Source organism: Zea mays, chromosome 9 (genome assembly GCF_902167145.1).
Source record: "Zea mays cultivar B73 chromosome 9, Zm-B73-REFERENCE-NAM-5.0, whole genome shotgun sequence".
Lineage (NCBI taxonomy): Eukaryota > Viridiplantae > Streptophyta > Magnoliopsida > Poales > Poaceae > Zea > Zea mays.
In genome coordinates this window covers 32,130,614-32,157,946 of record NC_050104.1, presented here as the reverse complement: position 1 = coordinate 32,157,946, position 27,333 = coordinate 32,130,614, and the positions used below count along the sequence as shown (strand labels likewise).

Here is a 27,333-nt window from a genome sequence, read left to right as displayed (position 1 = left end):
AGCCGTGTTGAGCTTGTTAGAGAGCCGAGCTCGCACACCCCCACGCTACATCATCTCTCATTAACCCAGAGTTATTGAGTCTCTATAAATGTCCTTACTATCATGGTGATCGCCGTCAGGCTGTATAAGCGAGCCTATAAATACAGATACACACTAGTAAATCCAAATCACATAAAACATAAATGTACATATATAGAACAGGTATAAATACAGATACATAGATAGCTAGCTATATAGATATAAAACTTAACATAGGACAGTGCTGCCGTATTTCACCAAGAAGAGAAATACAATACAACGTTGAAGTGACCGCCTTGGTCTAAATTGCTCTGTTACATACTCCCGCCGTTTCAATCAAATATATACAAGAAAATTTCAGCATTTATTATACATAATAACTATCATGGAGATGTTGCTACTGTTTTTTGTTGCTACTGTTTTTTTAAGTCAAACTAAAAAAAAGAAACATACGTAGAACCAAAACGATACACGGAGCTAGCACTCCGGCCTACAACGAACACCTCAGGGAACTAATCAATGACAAACATGTACAGAAACCTCATAGCGCTTGAAACCCAACTCCATCTCAGAGGTTAATATCCACATTCCCCAGAGGTTAGCGATTTACAGCAAACGTTGGCAGGCATTTGTCATAATACACATTTACAATGAACTTAATAAAACTGTCATTGCTGTTACCAGCCATTCACAGCACAAACAACATTCCCACCTTGTCAGAACGGACTCAAGGGAGCCGTAAAATAATGCCTAGTCCTTTCAAGCAGTCATCTATAACTGTCAGCCTTGTACACGTGCTAGCATCATTCATCATCTGACAGGCATACCACATCTATCTCGGAACCACCATTTGTAGCAGAAGCAATCGCCCCAGGCGAATTACTGCTGGCAGGAGCAATCACCCTAGGTGAATCACTGATCAACCCAAGACTGGTTGTAGTTGTAGCAGGAGTCGTTCCCCTAGGCACATCACTGCTCAACCCAAGACTGGCTGTATTTGTAGCAGGAGCCGTACCCCTAGGCACATCACTGCTCAACCCAAGACTGGCCGTATTTGTATCAGGAGCTGCCCTAGGGGCATCACTGCTCAACCCAAGACTGGCTGTATCCTTAGCAGGAGCTGTAGACGCATCATTCAACCCAAGATTAGCTGTAAGCCATGCATCCAGCGATAGGGAACCAGAATCTGGCAGCTGCATGCCTGTAGGGATGGAAGGCATTGTTGCATTCGAGCCTTTCGGTGCCCCGGCTTGTAAAGTTGGGTTAGGAGTTGGTGGCACACGTTGTGCCAGGTGACTAGGATGCAAGCTTGAGGGTAATGAGGTTGAAGGGAGAACAGAGTGTAAACTTGACAAGGCTGAGGCTGCTAGGGGTCCCACATGTATATCTGATGGGGATGTGCTTGCCGCCAGCACTGGTTGTGTCCTTGAGGACATTGCATCCACACTAATTGCTGGCGATTGCTGCTGATTTCCAGGTGCCATGGAATGTGCCCGTGGCGATCTGAACTGAAGATGAGGAGCAGGTGAGCGAGGAGCCAATTCACTCTGAACTCCATAGCTCCCACGTTGAGGTGGCATATGACTAAGAGTCGTTGACGTTGCTCTGAAAAGATTGCCTAGTTCCAGGTTGGGAGGTTGGACCACTTGCAAAGACGGACGGGAGAACTGCGACAATGACAATAATGGTTGGTCCACCTGTGGAGCTTGAACCCTAGGCCTCGGCACTGGTGGTCGACAAGCTGATGACAGGGCAATTGATGATGTGGAGGACACCACTTGGGTAGCCTGAGGTGTGTGACGAACTGGAGGGGTATGGCCTTTTGCTGCACCTGGATGAAAGAAATAAATAGTTATTAACAACAAGATTCTAAGAAATAGTTTAAATTAATAATCTTGGATTCCATCTTGTTCCTTCTTTCAGTTCATCCATACCCAGGATGTTTAGCATCTAGTCAACTTCAAGCGTTGCATAGAACTTGGTATTTGTGCATTTTTATTGCGTTTAGAAGATCTACTGCACCTTCAGATATAAATATCGCAGAAAGGGGAAATTGCAATGAAATTGAACTTAATCACAATGTTTCATACTAACCGCTAATTATGTTGAAAACATTAAATTTTGGAAGGGGCAATGTATAAATGTACATGCTCCATACCTTGTGCTGCAGACAGTGATATGAATTTGGCCCGAAAATCCTCAGCCAGCGATTGGTTGCGCTGAACTTTCTCATAAAAATCACCAAGTGCCTTCTTTTGCTGAAGATGAGTGGAATCATGTTCTTTAATTAACAAATCATATTTTCTCTTTACCTTCTCTAGTTCTTGGCTACATGCGGTCTGAAGTTGGGTTTTCTGTCCAAATTGGAGTTGGTTAGACATTGTGATACTGGAACAGCATATATAAAGGAAGGAAAAGTGACCAAAAATAAGAAACCTTCATTTCATGGACTTTATTGAGTGTGTCCATGTGTAATCGTAATTTGTGCAACTCATTTTTCAGTGGTTCAGAATCAATAGGTGCGTGATTAAACATCATTGACGTCACTGGAAAGAGTTCTGTAGACTGCGCACAACCAGGTGCCGCATCTGTCTGATAATTTGGTTGACTCTGATCAAGCTGTGCTCTTTCAAGCAGATTATTGGAAACAGAGATTAATTGTTGCCTCTCAGATTGCAAGGGTTGAGTTGATGCTGCACTAGACAAATCTGCTTGTTCCGACTCATCCTGCAAAGGTTGTGCTGACACTAAACTCTGTTGTGCACATTGGTCCACAAGATTGCTCAGCATCTCGGTTTCTCGAGAAACCAGCAATGTTGCCTGCCTGGATGGAGCAGTCAAAGCTGGTTTGTCAAAGTGAGGTGAATCAGCCAAAGCAGTGTTCCTGTTTCCAGTTTCAACTTCCATTGCAGCATCACCTAAATGTTTGCTTGTACCACCCTGTATTTGTGAGCCAACTGTGTTCTCCTCAACATGGTCAGTACTTCTAAGGTCGTCACTTGAAGGTTCCTGATATAATAATACCAGTACATATTGAGTTATTCTGCATAATAAGCTTATGCCATAACAACTACTAAGGATCCTAGACAATAATGATATGTGTAACCACAAAACAAGAAAACAAGCATAAGCAAACAGTGATATACCATTAGTTCAAAAATGAACACAATGTGCTAAGCACTGAACCTCAAGCAAAGAAATAAAATTGTAAATTGTAAAGAAACACTCAGACTATACCATATGAAAACCAACATAATACATACAAAGAAAAAGAAGGGATATCCACTAGTCAGGTACATTCAAGGGCATGGGTTAGAAAAATTCAGAGGGCTATACGAAAGCGGGGGCAAACCCAGTGCTAGAGGCTCCCACATGAGTGGGGTCTGGGAAGAGAATAAACCAAGGCAAGCCTCCCTCCCGCAAAAAAAAAATTCTCGAATATGCAGGAGAGCTGCATATCATTATATTTAAGAAGAAAAAGTCGGGCCGGAGCCCTTACAAACCATAACACTTAGGTTTGAACCCCTCAAAAAACAGAAAAAAAACAACAAACCCTTGAACAGAAATTAGCCGTGAGGAAGATTATCTGCTAGGAAAATAAGCCCCTTAGCCCCTGCCATCTCCCACAACCTTCGCTCTTCTCCAACCTGCTCATACAGTTCTAACTCTATGGTTTTACTACATGGAAACAGTAAGAAAAAAAGCCACACCCTAGTTCAGGCTACTAGAAAGTACCACATATTTCTTACACTTTGTGCTATATCACAAAGGAGAAAGGACATTAACTTAACTGAGTAACTGCCAAAGGAAAAAATAGCAGAGGTCATAAATACGGACATGAGATCTCACTTTTCTTTCTGAAATTCTGATGTACATACGAGCAACATTGTCCAAGAAATATGTTATGGTTTACAGGTTAAACAAAATTTCCTATGCTAAAAATGATCATGTGTCGCTTGGAAGCTGTTAGAGTGGGAGGAAACCCTAACCCTGGAATGTATTAATAATAGAGTTAGGTGGGCCAAGGCCCATTACGATAGAGGTCTATACATAAACCCTAAACAGACCTAAACACAGTTACGCTAACCCCCCCCCCCCTAGCACAACTCTAGCTAGCCCGTACAGATGTTGAGACTCGAGCCGAACTCGGTGAAAATGGTGGAGGGAAGCCCCTTGGTGAAGATATCGACGAACTGCGAAGTGGTGGGGACGCGGACATCGTCGACAACGACACGCTCGCGAACAAAATGAAGGTCAATCTCCACGTGCTTCATGCGATGATGCTGCACGAGATTGGTGGAGAGGTAGACCGCGCTGACGTTGTCGCAGTAGCCGAGGGTGGAGCACGCGAGAGGGTTGTAGAGCTCATGAAGAAGCTAGCGGAACCAGGAAGCCTCACCCACAACATTGGCCACAGCGCGATACTCGACTTCAGCGCTGGAGCGGGAGACAATGGGCTACCGCTTTGAGAACCAGGAGACGAGGTTGGCGCCAAGAAAAATGGCGTAACCAGATCTGGACCGACACGTGTTGGGGCAGCTAGCCTAGTCGACATCGGTGTAGACCACCAACTCAGAAGTCAGGGAGAGCCGAAGGAGGCCAAAGTCAATGGAGCTAAGAAGATAGTGATTAGTGAAAGATCTGCTTGACAGCGGTGAGGTGGGGCTCCGCGGCGTGTGCATCTGAAGGCACACCTGATGGACCGCGTAGGCGATGTCGGGCCAGGTGAACGTGAGGTACTAAAGGGCGCCAGTGAGGCCCCGGTAGGCTGTCACGTCGTTGACCAGACCGTTGTCAGAGAGCTTCTCATGAGTGTCGACAAGCGCGAAGCAAGGCTTGCAATCGGACATTCCAGAATGTCGAGGGCGTACTGGCGCTGGTGAAGAGGCCCTGGGTGCGCTCCACGGTGATCCCGAGGAAGTGGTGGAGAAGGCCCGGATCCTTCATCGCGAACTCTCGTTGAATAGCGACGATGATGTCGTGAGCACGATGTTGTCGACATAGAAGGGTGTGTCTGACTTGGCCTCGACAAAGCCGAGGGAGACCAAGTAGGAGGCGAAGCGACTATACCAAGCATGTGGGGCCTACTTGAGGCAATACAGGGAGTGATTCAGGTTGCAGACCAGACTCGAACGAGCAGAATCAATGAAGCCGGTGGGCTAGCTGCAATACACTGTCTCGATCAAAGTGCCATGGAGGAAAGCATTCTTGATGTCTAGCTGGTGGGCCACCTAGTCCCAGGAGAGGACGATACGAACAGTGGCGATCTTGACGACGGGGTTGAAGGTCTCATCACAGTCCACTCTGGGGCGCTGAGTGAAACTCTGAAAGGACCTAACGGGCCTTGCACCGGTCTGGAGAACCGTTATACGTGAGCTTGTGGCAGAAAATCCACTTGCCGGTGACCACGTTGGTGCCTGAGGAACAGTCACCAAGTCCCAAGTGTGGTTGGCCAGGAGGGTCGTGTACTCCATGGCGTGAAGCCAATGAGGATCGACGAGAGCGGCGCGAACGGAGGAAGGAACAGGCGAGGGAGGCGGAGCAGTGTCGATCGTGAGCACCAACCGATCAACGGGGCGGAGAATACCGGCCGAGTGTCGCATCACCATCGGGGGGACGTGGCAAGGGTCGCGGTGGAGGGCAACCATATGGTACACTGGCGGCTCATCCCAGGAACAAGCCAAGGCACGGGCTGGCGCAACAGAGGGGACCGAGGGATCGGTCTGCCAACGTCATTGGTAGACGCGGGCAGGCGACAGAGCCGCGTGTGGCGCAGGCGGAGTCGACGGAGCCATGCTTGGCACGGGTGGGGTCGACGGGGCTACACACGACGCAAGCGAAAGAGAAAGATCAACGAATGGTGTGGAAGAGGTCAACGGGACCGAGTGTGGGAGAGATGAGGGTATGATGACTGGATCAGAATCGAGGAGAGTGCCAAGGTCAAAAGGTGGGGAAGATCTAGCAAGGGGAAAGACATCCTCATCGAAGACGGTGTGACCAAATATGATTATACAGTGGGTGAAGAGGTCAAGGCATCGGTACCCCTTGTGGTTAGGGGAGTAACCGAGGAAAGGACAGCGAGTAGATCGGGAGGAGAGCTTGTGAGGGGCGGTGGCGAAGGTGTTGGGACAGCAGGCATAGCCAAATACCCAAAAGTGCGCATAGGAGAGGGTTGTGCCAAAGAGAGCGAGGGAGTGGGGTGACTGACCGCCTTGGAGGGGAGGCGGTTGAGGATGTGTAGGAGTGTTTAGGGCCTCCACCCAATAGTTACCTGGGAGAGACGCCTGAAAAAGAAGGCAACGGATCATGTTAGTGGTGGTGCGAATAATACATTTAGCCTGGCCGTTATAAGGGGAGGTACGGACACGAGAGTCTAAACTGAACACCGTGGGAGAGAAAGAAAGAACGGGAGGTGGAGTTGTCAAACTCGCGACCGTTGTCGCACTGAAGAGCATGAACCGGACGATGAAACTAGGTGGAGACCCAAACGAAGAAGTGTGAGAGGGTGTGAAATGTATCGGACTTCAATCACAATAGAAAAGTCCAAAGAAAATGTGAGAAAACATAAAAAATCACCATGTCATTTATAACCAGAGTGGTGGAATACATCGAGGACCAAGGTGCCGAGGTAGGGATCCCCGTAGGCAAGAGGAGAGGCGCAGTCGATGTTGCCAAAGGCAGAGAGGACGTCATAGGTTGGTGTCGCCAGGAGAGCCAGCTGAGGGGGACACGGCGAGGAGACCCCCGTGGTCGGACCCGACCAAATGGAGATGATCCCGGTCTAGGGGTTGTAGAATGACAGTCATGTTGGGCCACGGCCACGACCAGTGGGGCAACCACGGGTAGAGCCACCACCCCCGTGACCCCCTTGCGGGGCTGGCGACAGGCGTCAGAGCCTGACGATGAGCTCCAGGGTTGGGGCAAAAGGAGGGCGCGCAGGAGCCCCCGTCGACGGAAGGTGAGGGCCAAGATGGCAGGGGACGCGTCGTAGAGCGTCGTGGCAAACGCGAGGGGGGGGAAGCTTAAGGTCCATGGTGAGCTCCTCGAGAAGCTCATTGCGGACGTTGTGGAAGGAGGGGAACAACATCGTCTGCTTGATGAGGCCCCTCAGGTGGTCGTAGTGTCGGCTGAGACCACGCAGAAGGTTGAGGACGAGGGTACGGTCGAAGACGGGTTTGCCGAGATCACGGAGGGACTCCAACATATCGTTCTTCTGGCGGCAGTACTCGCTGACGGAGAGGTCCCCCTAGGAGAACATGCGGAAGGATGCGTCGAGGTAGAGAGTGTGGGCCTCCCACTTGTCGAGAAACTAGGCCTCAAGGGCGACCCATGCCTGGCGAGCGGTGCCCCCCACTCGCGGACAATGTCATGAAGCTTGGCGGTGAGTGTGCCGATGAGCCAAGAGAGAACAACGTTGTCCATCTGGTGCTGGGCTAGAGACAGTTGTGCAACAGCGTCGTCGAGGACGTGGTCGACGAGTGCATTGCATCGGAGCGTGAGGAGCACCTGATTGCGTCAGCGGGCGTTGTGGGTGGACACCAGATCCAACACAACGGAGACCAAGGATAGAATGTTGTGGACACCGGCCGCTTGAGCATGAAGAGTAGCGATGGTTGTGGTGTCGAGCCCGGAGATGGAGGATAGCGCTGGGGCCACCGGAGGGGGCGCGACGACAGGGCCTAGAAGACGCTCAGCCTCATCCAGCTTGAGAGGTTAGGGCATCCGCCGCGGTACGCTTGTGTTCCCAAGCAAGGGGACGACACACTCACGCTCCCGAGTCGAGGCCATGGTGGCCTGGACAGTGGCAAGGGCCGCCGCTAGGGAAGAGGACAGGGCTACAACTGGCAGTGAACGAGGTGGAGCTGACACTAGCGACAGTGTATCGGTGATCGTGGTGAAGGGGAGCGTGTAGGAAAGGACGATGTTGTGTCAACGAGGCCGGATGAAGCCGTGAGGGCCCACGCGGGGTCAAGGAAGCAACACGCGAAGTGCGGCTGGTTAAAGAGGAGAGCTATGGCCACGACGGGGTTGGCGAGCAGGGCACGCAGAGCCGCAACTGCGGGGGGTGTCAGGCATGCATTAGCGAGGGCGGCATTGTAGACATGCTGGTCAGGGACGACAAAGGTGTCGAGAGCCATGTTGGTGGCGAGCGGGACAGGTGTCGCGCCCGCTTGGCGAATGGAGGCAATGTCGCCCACCGCAGTGCTTGGAGCGGGGTCAGCGAATCCGACGAGAGTAGCGTGCGCGGCGCCTAGAGCGAGGCCGACACGAGTCAGGCCGGTGAGGGTAGCGCCGGCGAGGGCTGCGCCCGGGCCACATGAAGGAGAGGTGGTGGTGTCCAAAGAAGCGGCGACGCTCGGGAGAGGAAGGCGTCGGCGACAGTTGGGAAACCAGGGGGAATGCTCGCCGGCCATGGGGGTGGCGGCGGTGGGAGGCAGGGGGTGGGTTGGCCGCGATCGAGGAGTGAGGGTTGGCCGCGATCGTGGAGAGGAGGGGAGAGATTGAGGGTGGGAGAAAAGAGACCTAGCTAGATACGATGTTAGAGTGGGAGGAAACCCTAACCAGGGTTGGGAAAGTATTAATAATAGAGTTAGATGGGACAAGGCACATTACAATAGGGGTCTATACAGAAACCCTAAACAGCCCTGAACACAATTAGGTTAAAAGAAGCAACTAAAAAGTATTGCAACATATTGCATGCAAATAGACCATAAATGGTTAACTGAATTGCCATTTAAGGACTACTAACCAATGAATGAACAGCCAGAGATGCATCTCTTTGGGAGTTGATGCCATCAGAACAATTGCAAATCACATCAACTGATGGACCAACAACTTCTGATGCTGGACCTTGAACAAGAACTTCAGTAGGTCGATTTAGCACTTCTTCGATGACTTCAGCATCAGTTGCGCTTTGAACCAACATAATTTCCATTGCTGAATTGTCATCCAAAGACTCTGGTACCAGAGCAGCTGGATCAACATAGCAGCTACCAACTACTTCCCTGAAGTGCCTAAATTCTTCCATAGCAAATTCAAAATCTGGTGAAGGAATATGTTGATCAAAATTTTGATCTAATTGGCCACATCTTGCTGCCTGAAGGGTTTCTTCCTTCAATTGAGACTCCTTGATCCTGGAAGCTGATTGCTGCATATCAAGCCTGTTACGTTGGCATTTCATGTGTTCCAGAAAAGCATACAGCAGCATAGTAAACCATTCAATTATTAGCTTTATTTTCCCATCTCTGTCCTCTTGAGCAATGTGATTTTGACTACTACGTAGATGCTCCACAACTAAACTGCATGCTCTTCTGAGTTTATCCACTACCTTTTGCCTATGCATGTCTAAAAATGAAACCTGATTTGAATGCTTATCATAGATACTCCTTCCTCTCAGAGAGAAAACTTTGTCAACTAATTTAATTCTTTTGTCCATTATTTTGCTGAGAAGTTCATCCCTCAATAAGTGTTCCCCTTCATGAGTTACTGGGTCAGGTAGCAGTTCTTTCTCTCCCGAAACCATCTCCTCGGTCCAAAAGTCACCTGTAGCCTCGTGATGTGAACCATTCTCAAAGTTACCATCAGTTAAAGTTACCTGGCTAGGGACTAACTCATCATTTCTCAATCTAACAGAAGTGACCTGTTCACAAGTTGATATGTCGCTCACTGAAACCATATAGTTTTGCTTGCTCACTTCCCCTGCTCTACGTGCAAACTTCTTCTTAAGGATCTTTAGCTTCCCATAAACAAAATCAACAAGTTCTTCTTTGCACTCATAGTTTAAGTTTTTTACAGCAAGTGCGAGTGATTCTGTGTGATTGATCTTATGCTTTGAGAGAGAAGCAGCACGCCAACACTGAAGCAAGAACAATACAAAACAAAAGCATTTAGCAGCAAACATGATTAAAATAAAAACAAAAAAAAAATTTTATCTAACCAGAGCCAAATTGAATGCATGCAGTATGCCCTTAGGCTCCTGGCTGATTTGGTGATTCTTCAAAATATACTCAAGAAATTCCTCACATAAGGATTTCACCTTCTCCTGCAAAATTTGTTATGCTCCATCCATGAAAGCAATCAACTTCGATTGAAAATTGAGTACATGAAATAAAGTAAAGTTTCAGTTTTGTTATTTGACAGAAAATTTTAGGGTAAAATGTTCTATGATCTGGATGCATCCTTGCTACAAATACCGCATGTCATTTTGTATGTTATTATGCAAGGAGACTGCAACTATCTTTAATAGTAACTTCAGTTTAAACTCATTTTATTTGTGCTAATCCAAGTTGCAAACCATCTCCACGGTCACTAATTGCTCGTCGGGACGCGATGAACACGTACGTCCCCGACACAACGCGCCCAAGGACGAAATGAATATCAATCTCAACATGCTTCGTGTGTGGGTGCTGGACAGCGTTGACGGAGAGGTAGACAGCGCTGACGTTGTCACAAAAGACAAGTGTGCTCCTGGTGAGGGTGTTGTGAAGGTCCTAGTAGAGCTCGCACAACCAGCTCGCCTCAGCCATCCCGTTGGTGACGGCCTGGTACTCAACCTTGGCACAAGAGCAGAAAGATCATGGAGGACGGCCAGATACTCAACCAGCTCACCCCGTTGGTGACGGCCAAGTGACGGCTTGGAGGACCAAGAGATGAGGTTGGCCCCAAAAAACACTATATAGTCAGAGGTAGACCGACGGGTGTCCGTGTACTCGGCCCTAGCAGAGTAGGTCTAGATTGTTAGAAGTATATTTATGTTTTCTACATTTCCTCATTCTATAAGGGCTTAGTACCGGTGTATAACTGTATATATAATGGCCTTAGGGACTTATATTGAATACAAGTGCTATTCATAGCATGGTACCAAGCCAGAAATTAGGGTTAGTTTCCAGCCTGGTATTTCCTACGCACATGTTTGCTGCCAATCTTCTCATCTTGAAGATTGTCACCCGATTTGTCGTCGTTGGCTCGTTCACTCATGCACATCAGTAGGGAGAGTGTGCATTCCTCCATCGGAGGCATGGTATTTCATCTCCTCTGCTTTGGCCTCCGATGGTTTCTTCTCCTCGGAGGGTGTCGTCTCTAGCTTGTCCTTCTCTACGAACTCGGGTTTCTTCTCTATCCGCCCACTAGGACGTGGTTCCTCTCGCCCCCGTCAGTCGTCTTCCTGCCAGCTAGCCAGCCATCCTCCCGCTCGTTCGTTGCTCGCCCGACGGCAGTACTCCCGCCCGCTTGTTGGCCAGCACACCAGCCTGAATCTTCTTCTGCCCGCCTGCAGACCATACGACTGCATGCCAGCCATACTGCTCACTCTTATATGATCTGTAAAAAAACTACTTTCGCCGCTTATTCCTCTACGCTCCTGTCGTCAATTATTGTTGCTCAGCTATGGCACCATCTTCGTCTTCACCAAACGGGGGTGCCCCATTACAAGTTGTCTGCTCATCTTTGATGGCACCAATTATCGTGTTTGGGTTCCTCACATGTGGTGACATATGCAAGGTCTTCGTCTATGGAATTTTCTTTCATGTGGTGACATGCAAGGTCTTCGTCTATGGAATTTTCTTTCTCGCGAGCTTCCCTGTCCTCCTTGTCCTAAGGCTTCTACCAAACATGTGATATTGAACATGGTGACTCTTAAGGCAAAGGACCAGCTGCTTACATATTATGATAATCAGTTGGCATCATATGAGGATGCTTGAGCTGGTTCCATTCTTATTGCTAGTATGGATGATCACTTTGTTGCAAAGGTTATTGAGTGTGACAGTTCTCATCTGATGTGAACCCTTCTTCGTGATCACTACAAACGTACTAGTCACTCATCTTGTTGTCATTCGTTAGAAGCACTCCTTACGACGAGGTGATTCTACAGTTGATGAGTTCTACAGTCATATGTTTGCCATCTGGTGTTAAGCTTGATACTCTTAGTCCACAAATCTCTATCACTACTCCTATAAAGCACCAGTTTCGATGGTCGTCCTGCATCACGCACGAAGCGCATAAGTTTGTTCCCCTCCACCCGATAAGTTGATTCCCCTCCCACGCTTCTCGCCTAACAAACCAGACTAGTGTAACCAACCATGCAACCACCACGAGCGCTTCCTCCTCATCGTTCCCGTCCACCGCTTCTCGCCTAAGCCTTTATCTATTGCTTGATTGCATGTGTAACCAACCATGCAACCATCACGAGCACTTCCTCCTCGTTGTTGCCATAGTATATTAACCCCCAACTTTACATCTCTTTTCCTGTCTCCGCCTGCCTCACCAAGATTCTTTCACACCGCCATAGAGGACATCGAGCAGGATGGACTTGCTACTTGCCGCCGCCACGCCCCACTCGTGGCGCCGCCTTTACCTTCCCCATCGACAAGCGTATCAAACCATTGACGTGACTCTTCGTCGCCATGCGCTTCTAGAGGCAACAGGGTAGGAACAACCAAGGGAGAGGACGGCAAAGCGTCATCGCCGCCGATGCGTGACTGAACAACCGAGGGAGAGGAGGCGCTCTAGATCTCGAGTTGAGTGGTGTTTTGTATTGGTTGTTTGCAAAGAATTTGAGATATTTATGTTGAGGAGGCAGCGCTCTGGATTCCGAATTGAGTTCAGTTTTGTATTGGTTGTTTGCAAAGAATTTGAGATACGGCAACGCACAGGCATTGTACTAGTGTCTCCTAGCACATGTGAGTTTTGTCTCCGTCAGAAGAGTGACCATGAGTTTCTTCGCACAAATGACTTCTTGACCTGTTTGTGTGATGAGTTTGAGCCTCTTCATGCCCAGTTACTTGCTCGTCGCCCTTTTGTATCTCTGGTGGATGCCCTTGTCGATGTTCGCAACGAGACTCATCTTCGTACAGGTGGTTTATTGTCTTCTTCGGTTTCGTTTTGGCTACTTGGTCTCTGTCTTCACCTTCCCAGACATCATTCGTCACCCTTGTGTGAATCTGGTGGATGCTCTTGCTGATGTTAGCAATGAGACTCGTCTTTGTTCAGCTAGTTTATTGTCTTCTTCGATTTCATTTTGGATGCTCGGTCTTCATCTTCGCCTTCCTAGTATATTGCTCCCCCGTCGTTGTAGATGTCATCGGCATCTTCTCCTTCTGCACATGGAAAGGGTAGTGGTTTTCATTGTGATCATTGCGGACAGGATGGACATGTAGAGTTTTTCTATCGATCAGCTTACTGATCATGAATGTCGTGTTATTCTTAATCATGATTTCTGTTATGTTCAGGATCGTTCCACGGGTCGCTGGGTTGGGTACTGACTCTCAGCACCTTTGGGATCTTGACTGGCTTCATCTTTTCCTTCTGCTGCACTTGCCAGCTCTATCAGCTCTGCATTAGCTGCTTTGTCCACGTCGTCTTTTGCTCAGTAGCATCATTGTCTAGGTCATCTTTGTGGCACTCATCTGTCTACTTGATTCATTGTGGTCTCCTAGGTTCGGTTTCAAGTCATGAGTCCTTAGCTCAGTGTTAGGGTTTTCAACTGGGCAAGCAGATTCACCTTCCTTATCATTCTAGTGAGTCAGCGTCTGAGCGTCCTTTTCATCTTGTCCACTAATGTATGGGTGGACTCCCTTTGCTTCAAAAGGGGCGTCAACGATATTATATTATTTTATAGATGATTTTTTCGCCACACGTAGATTTATTTTATGAAAAACGTAGTGAGGCTTTGTTCATCTATAAGATTTTCTCTGCTATGGATCGCACTCAATTTGGCACATCTATTCGTGTATTTTGTATTGATTCTGTAGGAAAATACCTTTCTAGGGCTCTTCACAAGGTTCTTGTTGCGCAAGGTACGCTTGCTCAATTTTGTTGCCCTGATGCTCATGTTCAAAATGGTGTTGCTAAGCGCAAGCATTGTCATCTTCTTGAGACTTCTCAAGCTCTCATGCTTGCTTATTCTACCCCCCCCCCCCACTTTTAGACTAAGGTTGTCTCTACTGCCACTTATTTGAAATTCAGCCTTCCTCGGCTCTTCAGGGTGGCATTCCTTCCGAGCGCCTTTGTGGCAAGATGCTGATTACTCCAGCCTTCGTCTTTTTGCTTGTGTTATGTGCCTCTTGTGGATCGCGAGCGCTCTAAGTTGAATGCACAGTCTACTAAGTGCATCTTCCTTGGGTACAGTGTTGAGCATAAGGGTTATGTTGTTGGGATTCGGTTGCTCGTCGGAAGAGGATTTCTCGGAATGTTGTCTTTATTGAGATTCGTCCTTTCTATCCTAGTCCGTCTACATGTCTGATCTTTGGTTGATCCTCTGTCTTCCCTTTCCTGTCTATGAACGACTCTGCTACAGCATTGTGTCTGTCTCCCACCTACCACTATTGTGCCTTCTCCTCAATGTGCCCTCGTCTGTTGCGCCTCCTCCTATGCCCCTCTATGACTTATTCATAGACTTTTGTTCTGATTCCTGACTACATTGTCAAACCTCCTGCGACAAAGGTCTATACACGAAGACGTCCTTTTGACTACTCCATCGGCTTCCTCTGGTGTGTCCTCTTCTCTTGATGTTTCAGCCTCTCTGTTGATTCATCTTCTTCGGCTAGGCCATATTCTTCTGGTGATAGCTCTCCTAATTTCATTACTCATTGTGGTCTTCGTACTCGTCAACCTGTAGATTTCTATGGTTTCGGCCTCATTACATGGCAAGGTTTTACCGGATCTGTTCTTTCTGAGCCAACTTCCTATCGTGATGTTATTCTTCATCCTGAATGGCAACTTTCAACTAAGCTATCTGTTCTACCTACTAAGCTATTTATCTTAACAATGTGCCCTAAGCCCAGATGGTGAAAACCAGGACAGGAGGAGGAATTGATCAACCTGCACGCATACGTCAAGGAAGATCATGGAACAGTTCGGAATCACAAATGAATCCTCCACCTGCTGGGTTGGAAGCGTTCCTCGTCGCTTAGACCCAGTTGTTGCAGAATATGGCGAACATTATGGCCAACATGCAGGCTCAGCTCAACAACAATCAGCAGCACCAACAACAGCAACCTCCCATGGACAAGCACAGAGAGTACATGAGTCATAAGCCTCCAACTTTTTCCAACTCCCCAGATGCATTGCAGGCTGATGACTAGTTGAAAGCTATGGAAAAGATGCTTAATATCGCACAATACATTGATCGGGATAAAGTCTTTTATGCATCAGGTCGCCTCTCTGGCCTCGCTGCTGATTCGTGGGATGCCTATTGTGCAGCACAGACACCATCACTTGGGCCGAATTCTCAACAAACTTCATAAATTACCACATTCCTATTGGCCTAATGAAGATCAAGGAGTTCCTTTCACTCAAGTAGGGAGGAATGACAGTAAGCGAGTACAGAGACAAGTTCACCCAATTGTCCAGATACGCTCCTGAGGAGGTTGCAGACAACGAGAAGAAGCAGGAGTTATTCCTGGAGGGACTTATTGGGCCACTCCAATATCAGTTGATGTCTCCTTTCCATCTTTCCAAAGACTTCTAAACAAGGCTATAGCTCTGGAACACAAGCGTGTTGAGCTAGGTGAGATGAAGAGGAAGGCTACCAACCAAGGGCATGCTGGTATTAGTACTCGTCCCTGTTTGTCCCTGTTATGCTTCATCGCAAGGCACCCCAATGCTTGGCAGTCCTAGGCAACCGAATTCCAGAAGTCAGTCCCTCACCAATCAAGCATTCCGGTGGGACCAGTTGGCCCTAATACTTCAACAAACAAGGCATGCTTGAAATGTGCACAAATTGGTCATTATGCCAACAACTGCCCTAACAAGGACGCCTACACCACTCCAGCTCCAATGAAGCAGGGTCAATCCTCGGGGAATAAAAATCAGGCCTTTATCAATCAATAGAGGACAACAAAACTTCTCGCGTGGCAAAGTCAACCATGTGGAAGCGGATGCTGCTCCTGAAAATCCCGAAGACTCAGAAGTTGTGCCTGGAGAAAATGAAGAAAACTAGGAAGAAAATGAACCATAAATCAGAGTTCTCTTATCTCTGTCCTGATTTCGAGGACGAGATTCTTTTAAGGGGTAGGATTTGTAATACCCAAATTCTATGAATAAAGATGAGGATAAGAGTTATACTTAATGTGGGTTTTTTTAGTCATCATGTTTAAGTGATCAACTTAATTAATAAATCATGTTGATTCATTTTGATTGTTGCATCTTAGTACAAATTTGGATTTTGAATTCTGCTGAACTGCAGTTGGAATTTTAAAATCGAAAATAGAATTTAAAATGGAAAACTGAAAACAAGAAATAGAAACAAAAAGAAGCCACCCGGGCCGAAACCCGCCGGCCCATCTGCTGCCCTAGCACAACCCAGTTCGCGTGCGCCTTGTCCCACTATCGGGTGGGCCGTCCTCGTCAATGCCCAGCATGTCCCAAGCCGTCGCTCCATTCACCGCCATGTGTGACCCAACCACTAGAACTATCCCCCTCCCTCGCGTCGTAACAAACCCAGTCGGAGCGTGCGATTCCCGCGGCCGTTGCAACCGCCATCGGCTGGCGTCCAGCCTAGGAGACGACTATATATATGCCCTTGCGCCTCATCTCCTGGGTCATCTCGCATCCACGAATTCAAGCATGCCGAGAGCAGGGGAGTCGTCAGCATGCGTCAGGGTCAAGAAAGAGAGGGAGTCTGCCGTCGTGGTGTGTCGTCTACGCAATCGTTCAGGGTTCAAGGGTCGTTGAAGGAGGACCACGGGAGCCGGTGGGTCGCGTACGAGAAAGCCCTCGGGCGCGAGGGTCACCGAAGCCTTGTGAATCGCTCACTAGAGTTGCGGATCGTCGCCGAGCCACGCCACGACGGGGACGACGGCACCAGCGCCACCGCTTTGGAGGAATTTGTCGCCGGTGTAGGCGCCCACCGTGGATCCGCTTCACAACGTCGTCGAGCATGCATTGTTGCAGTATATGGTGATTGAGAAGCTAGGTCCTCATCGATCTGTGATTGCTACTGTTGCCTCAATGATTCTTATGCATCGGCAGTCATGAACAAGATAGCAATGGTGAATGTTTCTATGATTTCTTTCTTGTGACTTATGCTGAGGATTACGAATTTACGACTTGACTAATGAATTAGCAATAAAAGTATAGATGTTCTAGTTCAATGCTGATAAATTAGACACGAAACATACAACAAAACAAGAACTATCATGGATGATACCAATATCAGTTTCATGCCAGCACACACACATGGAGATGGCAAGCACTGGCCATGACCCCTGAAGCTGAAAGAACAATATACTCAAAATAAAGTAGCTGGTAGAAACCAGCAAACATCACTGTTCTTAAGGCGTCGCCTAGGCGTCCAGGCGGAGGTCCAACGCCTAGGCGCCTTGCCTGCCTACCTCGCCTAGGCGTCCAGGCGGTGGTCCAACGCCTTGTCTCGCCTTACCGCTTTAAAAACCATTGCAAACATTATGGATTAAAGATGACAATTGAGAATATAATCACATGTGCATATTGCTTAATATAAACTAGCTAGTGGCAACTGTTAAATATTAATAGATTCCAGATGATACACTAATAAGATAATAAATTATGAGTCAACTTTCTCATTTTTAAAAGCAATATTTATCAAGAACCAACTTGACAAATGACTAGGGAAAATACACATTTCACACATGGTTCGAGGCTCCAAGCTGAGATATATTAACCATCAAAAGCCTAAGAGTGCCAAATTCTATCTTATACCTTATGAGAATTTAATAAATGATTTTACACAGGATTAAAAAATAAAAAGAGAACATGAAGTCATGGAGGGGGCAATAGAGTTAAATATGTGTAGCAGTACCGGCAGTTGCAGCAACTTATATAACTTCGAAATCTCTGGCTTGAGTTGAACGTGTAGACCTTTTTGTGTGGCATGAAGATTGCTTCGCTCTACATAATGAACTGTGTTAGCAAAATGCAGTATCCACATATAAACTAAAACACATCAATTCAGTTACAGATGTAATACCTAGTTCCTGCCATGTATCTTCAACTGATATTTGATGAGAACTAGGTGGGGTATTGTTTCCTGGCAATATGGTGTCCTTGTTTTTGCCAGGTGAGTCTATTGCAGATGAATCCATGATTTCACCAATTCTTCTACGCTTTACTCTGGCTTCATCAGTTTCTTCAGTAGTTATTTTCAACTGTTTGTCTGTGTTTTTCAATTGTTGTTCCATGTTATTTATCTTTCTACGGCTTCTTTGTACTGGCTCAGATATATACTGCCACTGAGGAGACCTCCCATTAAGTAAACTTAACCAGTAGGCCCAGAACTTTGGCAGGTCACCATCAACTGATGGAATTCCCTCCCTCTCACCCGCTACAACAATAGCCCTAGAATAGAAAGATCCACACAGATAAGCTTGTGATATGGCTGTATTGCCTGATTCAGTTCTGAGTTCAACCTTGCTGAGTAATTTTGTCAAAAACTCCAAATCTACATTATCCATGAAAAGCTCATCACCAGAGACATTTGAGTAGCTATGTTGCTGCAACTCCTCAAGTCTATTGAAGAGAAATGATGCGCCCCAACTGAGCAGACAATGGCTCAGGCTAGGGGTTATATTCACAATATTACTATCCAAAATATGGTCATGCTTTGCAAGAATAAGAGCTTTTTCCTCCACTGTAAAAGACGAGTACAAACGAAAAATAGGCACAGGTTCAGACTGTGACTCCATGCTGACCCTCTGAAGGGCTCTCAAGTCATTCATGGGATTCCAGTCACTACAATATATGATGATGGCATCAACAGATGATAGTTTGATGCTTGGACCACATGCACGACTATCAATTAAAAAAATAAATCGCCCCTTAGTTTTGTCATTGAACATATTCATTGCTGTCTGTTTCTTTTGCAGTAGCAATCCACGTTCAACACGTTCATATGACTCATAACCAAATCTCTGACGAACAAAGTCATCCAAAATGTCACCCATAGGCTTGCCAGATTCACCACCAGACTACCACAAAAAAAAAGTTGAATGAGGTTGGACAAAAAAAACATTGTTAATACAATAATTAGATAATACAGCAACAGCATAAGCAAAAGTACTCTAGTGTCAAAATAACAAATCAGAGCTATTCAAAACAGATGAGTAAAATAATCATTGTGGACATCTACTTCAAAAAAACAGATGCATGTTAGAAATTTGAACAGAAAATCAACTACATCTTTTCTGTTATTCTTAATTTTGTAACTGAGGCAAGTTAGATAACTAAGCAGTATCACTTACTTATTTGACAATAAATTTAAATGCCAAGTGTGCATAAGTTAGATACCTTCTCAGAAGACTAACAAACTTGGAAAATTGAAAGGAACTGCACAGGAAGTCGGGAAGGCATAAGGTAGGAAAACAATTAAAAATCAGTGATTACCAAAATTTCAGGCTTAGGTAGTGCTCTGTCCATTCCAAAGTGCAGGTCATTTTAGTTTTTTTATAAATTTAACTTAACTAACTTTGACAAAGTTCATATAAAAACATATTAGCATCTACAATACCAAATAAATGCACTATGATAAACTCAGTCAGAGTTAAAGAAGTTTGACTTATGGCAAAATTAAAATGATACAATTTTGAAACAGAAGTAGTGGAATGGCCTTAAGGTAATCAACATGCACAGATTGTAAGTAAAAATATATTGGAAGCATGATACCATGGACATCTCACCTGCGAAAGAATAAGAACTCTAAGACCTTGAATCCTGATCTGTTGGAGCATTCTGTCAAGAAGCAGCAACTTGCCACATGAACGCACTCCAATATCAAGGATATCAGTTACAGGGTGATCCTTGGTAAGTGTGCTTTGCAGCGATTGATCAACAAGATAAGGGTGATCACAACACTGTTGCATAAGGATTAACTGAAGATCAATAGAATTGTCTGTAGACATGCATGATAAGTAATTGTACATGCAGGTTCCATCTCGTCCAGCTAAATTGCTACGTCAAAACAAGTCATTGCATGCAAAGAAGTTTTAAAAGCAAACCTTCCGAAGAGATATAAGAATGTTGCGAAGAGCACCAACACTATCTGTTTTAGAATGTGATCTAAGGGCTGGGGAGTTTGATAGTAATATGTAACAGTACATCTCTAGTTGCACTGGTGAAAGGCGGGCAGGAACCCAATACTCTAAAAGCTTTGATGAATCTGTCTTCCGCTCAAAGGCAACATAACGTGCAAGTTTTTCTTTCAGAACAACTAGAGTGCCAGCTGTATCAAAAGAAACACCATTTGAAACACTCAATGTACCATTTTCTTCAGGGTTGAGAAAAGACAGCAGACTGATGTGCTCAGCAATACTTTCCTGGAAGATAAAATAAGAAAATATGACCCAAATATGACCCACTTGCAGTACAAAAAGAATTATATATAAGGATGGTGGTAGCACCTTTAGTGAGGAACTCAATAGAACCATCCTAAAATTGGTAGGAAGTCTCCTAAGTTGTTCAAGCCATTTTGAAACTCTAGAGTTTTGGCAATCATCGACTATAACTGCTTCCCAGTTAATTCGTTCAATCACTTCGATGTCCTGTGTAATTATGGAAACAAACAGGAAGCAAAAGGGTACATATTACTTGATAAGTAAACTTCATGGTTTCATAACAGTAATGCAAAATGCATCTAAAGCAAGCAATGGTGCTCTTTTATTGGATAAACTTAGACAAGCTGAGTCCAAGAGAATAATAGTACCTCTAAGATGGCATCAGGGTGGGACAAGAGAACTTGCAACATCACAGAACCATCCTGATAAAACTCCAGATCTTGTATTGATTTGCGTACATCTTTCTCTCCATTGTACACAACAACATTGATGGATGCTGCCAAGCGATTGAATTTAGTCTCCCACAAGGAGAGAGTAGTAGTAGTAGACACAATGAGGAGTGGTTGACAGATGTGAGGCAGTATGGATGCCACAAAAAGAATGGTCTTAATTACTCGCTCCTGTACAATAGATAAGTTAATTAGTTAAACATGTAAAATACACTGATGTAATAATCAAAGCTTCAGCCATAGTCGATTAAAATCTGCCAAAATACAAGGGCGCCAGCAGAGTTGTCATGACAGTAACCATAGACCTCAACTGATAAAAAGACAAGCAAAAACTGGAAGCACAACTAAATCTACAGAATCCAAGAACTTAAGTGGAAGGTGCCAATAAAACAAATCCATATACCTTTTTCATGCATGATGGCTAAATATTTAGATAGTTCTATTCTACCTGATCATCGATGAAAATAGCACCACAAGAATTGTGCCAGAACTCACGAAGCTGGTTAAGTGATCTCAAATGGTCATCGTCTAAACCAGGAGGGCAACCATCTGGCAGTCTCTCGAGTTGCTGAAATATCCCCCCCTTAGCCTGTATAGCACATAGATAGTTTAGCATCACTGAAAATTGTGAAATGTGAACTCTTTAAGCAATCTAAGGACTGTTTGGAACTAATAGAGCTCATTATTTGTGTGGCAGCTTAGCAAAGCAATGTGACAGACTGACAGACAATTGCAGAAAAATACAAACTTGCTTGGAACTAATAGAGCTTGTTGATTGTTGTGGACTAGCAAAGGGATGAGCATATACCCTAGATGATGAAAATGCACAGATTATAATCACTTTCTTCTCAAATGAAGTTGCAGTGTGCCAGTTAATACAAATAAATGTTTTCTATAGCATACCTTGTCTACTTTTGAAGGATCAGATGCTTTTCTTGCAGTTTTAAAGCGGTCCTCATAGCTCCTTTTAAGCTCCTCGGCCTCAGGAGTACATAAAAAGGATGAGGACTCGAGTTCCCATGTAGCATGTTCATAGCCCAGATCCTTCCATTTCACTAGCCACTCGACATTACAGTATACAAATTTATCACCTAGTGAATTAAAAAAAACTTCGGCTTCTTTTTGAGGCATAAGCAATCTTCTCTTCAACAGACGGTGTGGTTCAGCCCATTCCTGCTTCCACCTTATTGTCTAAGAAATCAAAATCAGAAAAGAATCCATCAGCATGCATACTTTTGCAGAGCCTAAAATCCTGTGAAAAAGATAAGCAATGGAATTCATCACACGAGTAATCACCTTTTCTTTATGAATCTTCTTGCTAACTTTGGAGATAAGATCAGAACCTTGCGGGGTGCTATCAACTATATCACTTTCTGAAACCCACTGGTTATGTACATGAGCAAGATTTTTATACTTAACGAAATATTGCTTGCTGTTCACCACTCCTAAAATGGAGAGGCGATAGAATTAATAAATGAATGATAACAATCAAAGAAAAACTGGCATACGCTTTATAAGATATAATTACCTTCCTTGACATCCCATAAAGATTCAATTCCCTCGCTGACTGAATATACACCAAACTGAATCCTCTTTTTCATACACATTATGCAAAGCCATATTCCTAGGGACACGTCCAAGGAAGGATCCATACACGAAAGATGGTAATGTCGTTTACATCCTTTTCCACCACAAGACCTATTACCAAATTAAAAAATGGGGTTAGTTTTTTTTTCTTTTCGAAGACAGGGGAGAGCTTCATATTATTTTTTTCTGTGTATCATTATATTAAGGGGTTTAGTTTTATTAAGATCCCTGCAAATCAAGTATGAACCATGGAACACAATTTTCACATTTACAGCATGGTATTAGAGATGAACTGTTCCACAAAACATGTTTGAAAGATGCATCAACCACAAAGACTATAAGGTGTTAAATTCTAGAAGCACAACCGAAATGGGAGATAAAAAAACACATGTTTATCTTTCACCTGATATCGAATCTTTCAGTCACCTAAAAACTGTTCAATAACCTTGAAACAGAGTTCACTGTTCACCCATGAATCATATCACTCGTTTGAGAATGTATTTATTCTAAAATTGTTGTAGCAAGAAGTAGGCAATTTTAGGAAAGCTTTACTGCATTCTTTTGTACCACTTGTTTCTGGATTTGTTAGGTTCGCCTACATTTACTTTTTCCTACATTCTATCATCATAAATCTGAATATTATAATTATCAAACTCAAACTTTAGCCTACAATATCTCTAAACCTAGCTACGTAGTCTCCCAGAATTCAGGACAGTAATAACCTACAACTTCACTCCATACAGTTACAAATAAGTACCACTGCAAGATCCATCAAGGCATCAAACCATTTTAAGTTTGACTAAAGGCGTCTTTATCATTTTGAATCTATCACATGAAAATGAACAAATGTGATTCAAAAAAAAAAACACATCCATAACACAAATTGCATCATGTCCAAAAATATACAACAAAAGTTTTGTTGTCAAAGTCATACTTTGAAGACAAATAACACTTATTCATATATAGTTTTAAATCTGGTAATCAAACTATTGAATTGCATGCACCAACCATTTCAACCTAAAAGCTTAAACTAGTAAAGAGAAGTGGGCAATTCACTTGTATTCTAACACTCCCCCTCACATCAAGCCTCTCATACCTCAAATGTGGAATATGAACTAATAACGATTATTTTTATTTAATTGCGCTAATCAGGATATAAATTTGAGACCTCTGGCTTTGATACCACATTGAGTTGCATACACCAACCATTTCAACTCAAAAGCTTTAGCTGATAGAGAGAGGTGGGCAACTCACTTGTATTCTAACACGAACTTTTAACACTTCTGATTTTATATGCACAGTATTTTCAACAGTATATTATGAAAGGCATGACATCTGGAATGAACAGATAAATATGATGGACGGGCATAGTGACTAGAGCATGTTTTATCGCTTATAATGTCAGCCAATGATGGGAGTAAAATAACCAGATAGTGCTAGTGAAACACAGATAACTGAAACAATGCGGAGTACCATTTGCCTGCGTAAAGAATAAACAAGATTGCAACTGTGATCAAGTCAACTGGTAGAAGGGGGGTCTATCACAGAAGCTGCTTAGTTTTAGCATGATCATGTTCCATCTTTCGATTCTATAGGTTCATATTTGTGTGATTTCGGTATTAAGAAAATAACATGGATCAAAAAGGGCGACGTATCCGGTGCTCAAAGAGTTGCTGTGCTCACATGCACATTTTAAATCTAGGACATTCATCTTGCATCTCACAGCAGCAGCAATTTTATAAAGAAACCCTTTCACCTCGCTCCCATGGTGGGAGGGGATTTTCATAAAAGTGGTGCTGCTGTTAGATTCAAGATGAAAGTCCCAAATTTAAAATGTGCACATGAGCACAGTACCCCTTTGAGCACAAGATATGTTCCCATCAAAAAGAGATAACTTAATTAGACTGCAGAGTAACTTACTTCAGGATATCTGAGATTTCCCTACTTCTGCAAACAACACAAATGTTGTCATCATACCATGTTTCATCACATTGGATAGCTTCAGTATTCCTTGAAGTGCATGCACCTTGAATCCCAATAGAATTACCATCTTCCACCGACTTGCTGGCCTGGAGGAGGATAAAAGAAACATTAACTGCAAGCACATGGTTACTTATATCACACTAAATAAAACATGAAAAACGCATATGCTGCATGAAAATCATGGAAGCCTCATTTGATTATTACCTCTTCATGATGAGCAGTAGAGCAAGCGCTATTTGGCAATTCTAGTAGAGGTTTCTGGCTGCAATACAGAAGTGACTACAGAATCAGCTGACATACCAAATCCATGCTTAGCAACATCAAACAGAATCTATATAGCTAATGGCATAAATAATATGCAACGGATAGTGAAATACTTTGAACCACCAGTAGCTTGCTCTCCAGTTTCCAACATGGGGATGCTTTCCACTGCCTTATTTAGTGAGCGCGTCTCAGTAAGAATGCAACGCTGTACAAAAAATTGCAACATCGCTTCAAGTCTCCAATACGCATTAACAGATAATAACAGAAAAGAACCAAGACTTCTATAAATATATCAGACATAACATTCCGAGGTGTTACCCTACTAGGATGTCATAAAAAGCTAGCGGACATAAGAAGCAACTGATAAACAAGTGCATGACGGATACTTCGTCCATTAAGGTACGTAGCACCAGAAGCAGTATAACATTTGCAGGTTTGAACAAAGAGCGTATTCCTTAGAGATGTATGTAATTCTTTCACGCTACTTAAGAGTTAATACCAATAACGGATAAAAGAAGGCAACATCACTACTTTCCAAAATGCTTAGCGCGTTGATTTTGTCGGTAGTATATACCCAACTGCTGCTTACTGCACTGATTCCATCAGCAGCATAAATACAGAGCTGACTTGTTTGAATCTCAGATTTTAGAAAAGGGGTGGCAGCTCCAACCTCTAAAACAACATCAGACTGATGGGATCCAATCTTCAATCCATCTCCCTCCAATATCACCTCAATTTCATGCAAGTCAGAAGAGTGACCTCCCAAGACCTCACTAGCAACAACATTTGAAGCTTCCTGGTTGGGTTGTTCCGGTGCATTACTTTCTTCATGCACCAAAACAGCACCATCTCCTTCCGGTTGCACCTCAGAAGCTTTTTCCTCATCCTCCCTGAGGGTAGCAAGCACTGCATTACAAAATTTACAGATAGCAGTCTTTAGTATTTGGATGAAAACTAAGCATCAGCATCCAGGGGAACAGAGGTGGTAGAAATCATCATCCTGAAATTGCTATGCCAAAATCTGATCGCTAAGAAGCTATAAGCCCTCTTGGAATGACATTATGACAATGGAAGGATGATTAAGCAAGAGTGATATGCATGGAGTACTATGATATCGGTTGGGTTTTAGAAGGCTCAGCGCACTAAGGATGCTTCAAGACATTGCGCTCAACAATAAAGAAGACTAAAAGGGTGCAGTTCTTTTTAAGTAATAATATTGAGCATTTTAAAGCAATCTGACAAGTGGAATGTTTGCAACAGAGAAAGTAAGTAATGAGCTGGATTAGCGAGACTTCAAAAAAATACCCATCGTGCAAAAAAACCATTAATTCAATGAAATGGCATGGCATCATGTACCAGATTCTTCTCCTATATTGAAGAGTGCAATGTAGCTCTTCGCATGCAGGAGCCTTTTCTGCTTCTTGGACGGTGTAGAGGCAGTCAGAGCATCATCTTGGGTTTTTCTTTTGGTGGAGGCGGGCGTTGAGGTTTCATTAGGTTCTTGTTTTGAAGGAGAAGGTGAAACACTTGTGTTCCTAACTCTGGAGGGCTTTTTTGTTGAGTCTTTGGGGTTGTTTGGCAAGGGTGTGGATTTGGGGGTAGCAATTGCAGTGGCATCCTTGGTGGGCGTTTTAGCAGATCTGTGAAGGGGTGGTGTGTCAGCAAGTCTAGATTTGTGCTTTCCTTTGTTTTCTCGAGTGGACCTCCTGAGGTTTGGTGTGTGAGCACTGGCAGCTGCGGTGTTCCTGGTCTCCCTTCCATCGGCAAGCTTCCTTGTGGCAGTTGCAGAAGCAGCAGCTGGAGGAGAAGAAGGGGGGGGAGGGGCATCTCCTCCTCCTCCTGACCGGGTATTAGCCATGGATCAGTAGTAGCAGCAGCAGATCAACACCTGGGTCAGTTCAACCGTTTGTTCCTCCGAGGTGCGAATCACGCCCCCGCCCGCGGCACCGGCAGCGAACTCGTCCCCCAAAATCGCCGGCGAGCCCGAACCCCAACAACCCGAGGCCACTACCTCTGCGAGCGCGCGATCAGTCGTCAGAAAGAAATCTGTGTAAGTAGCAGGGTAGTCTGAGGAAGAGCAGGGGAGCGGAAGGAAAACGAAAGAGAAGCATGGATTACTTACCAGCCACGCTCCACCGGCAATGGGTTGAGAAGAAGAGATTTGTGGGTCCTGGAATCCGCTGCACCAGCTACCCTAGCTAGGGCTTGGCAGGGACGGGAGTGCTTGCACGGCGCTGGAGGAGGAAGGTCAGCAGGAGGCGGCCCGGCACGGCCCTGCCGAAACCCTATTCTACCTCCCCCTCCCTGACCGCCTCGTCTGATCGTCTCGCGAACACGAGGGGTTTTGCGGGTGAGGAGGCGGAGTCGACCCCACCGACCAAAGGAAGACGGAGAAAGGCGTGATCGGATGGTGTGCTCTCTCCTCTCTGTGGCTCTTCGCTCACTCAGACTGGAGTCAGTCTAAAAATAACTTTTAGTACCTAATCTTTAGTCCCCTCAATGGGTGTTGGTTAGAGGGATTAAAGATTAGTCTGTAGTTTTTAGTCCTATTTAGTCTTTTTTAGTTAAACACTAGGACTAAAATATAGACTAAAATGATTTAGTCTTTAGGGGGTGTTTGGTTAGAGGGACTAAAGATTAGTCTCTAGTTTTTAGTCTCATTTAGTCCCTTTTTAGTCAAACACTAGGATTAAAATATGAACTAAAATGATTTAGTCTTTAGTCCTTCA

At 44.9% G+C, this 27,333-nt stretch overlaps 1 protein-coding gene across 6 annotated transcripts; it reads right to left on the bottom strand.

Moving 5' to 3' along the window:
• Positions 1-283: 283 nt before the first annotated feature.
• Positions 284-27,102, bottom strand: LOC103638205 (Helicase protein MOM1). Of its 6 annotated transcripts, none has more exons than XM_008661197.4 (21): positions 26,727-27,102; positions 25,961-26,617; positions 25,275-25,510; positions 24,718-24,809; positions 24,545-24,602; positions 24,278-24,426; positions 22,299-22,468; positions 22,067-22,215; positions 21,674-21,961; positions 21,219-21,359; positions 20,690-20,941; positions 20,388-20,528; positions 19,986-20,303; positions 19,668-19,859; positions 17,963-18,959; positions 17,795-17,883; positions 9,956-10,060; positions 8,768-9,874; positions 2,455-3,027; positions 2,177-2,372; positions 284-1,849 (listed from the first exon to the last, which is right to left on the bottom strand). In XM_008661197.4, the coding sequence occupies exons 2-21, from the start codon at positions 26,460-26,462 to the stop codon at positions 822-824; spliced, it is 6,783 nt and encodes a 2,260-aa protein (XP_008659419.1). In that variant the 5' UTR covers positions 26,463-26,617; positions 26,727-27,102; the 3' UTR covers positions 284-821. The 6 variants fall into 6 exon arrangements, with proteins under 6 accessions (XP_008659419.1, XP_020399649.1, XP_008659422.1 ...); XM_020544060.2 differs by having other exon boundaries at positions 19,668-19,841; positions 25,961-26,650; positions 26,727-27,061; XM_008661200.3 differs by having other exon boundaries at positions 19,668-19,841; positions 26,727-27,050.
• Between the last annotated feature and the right edge of the window lie 231 nt (positions 27,103-27,333).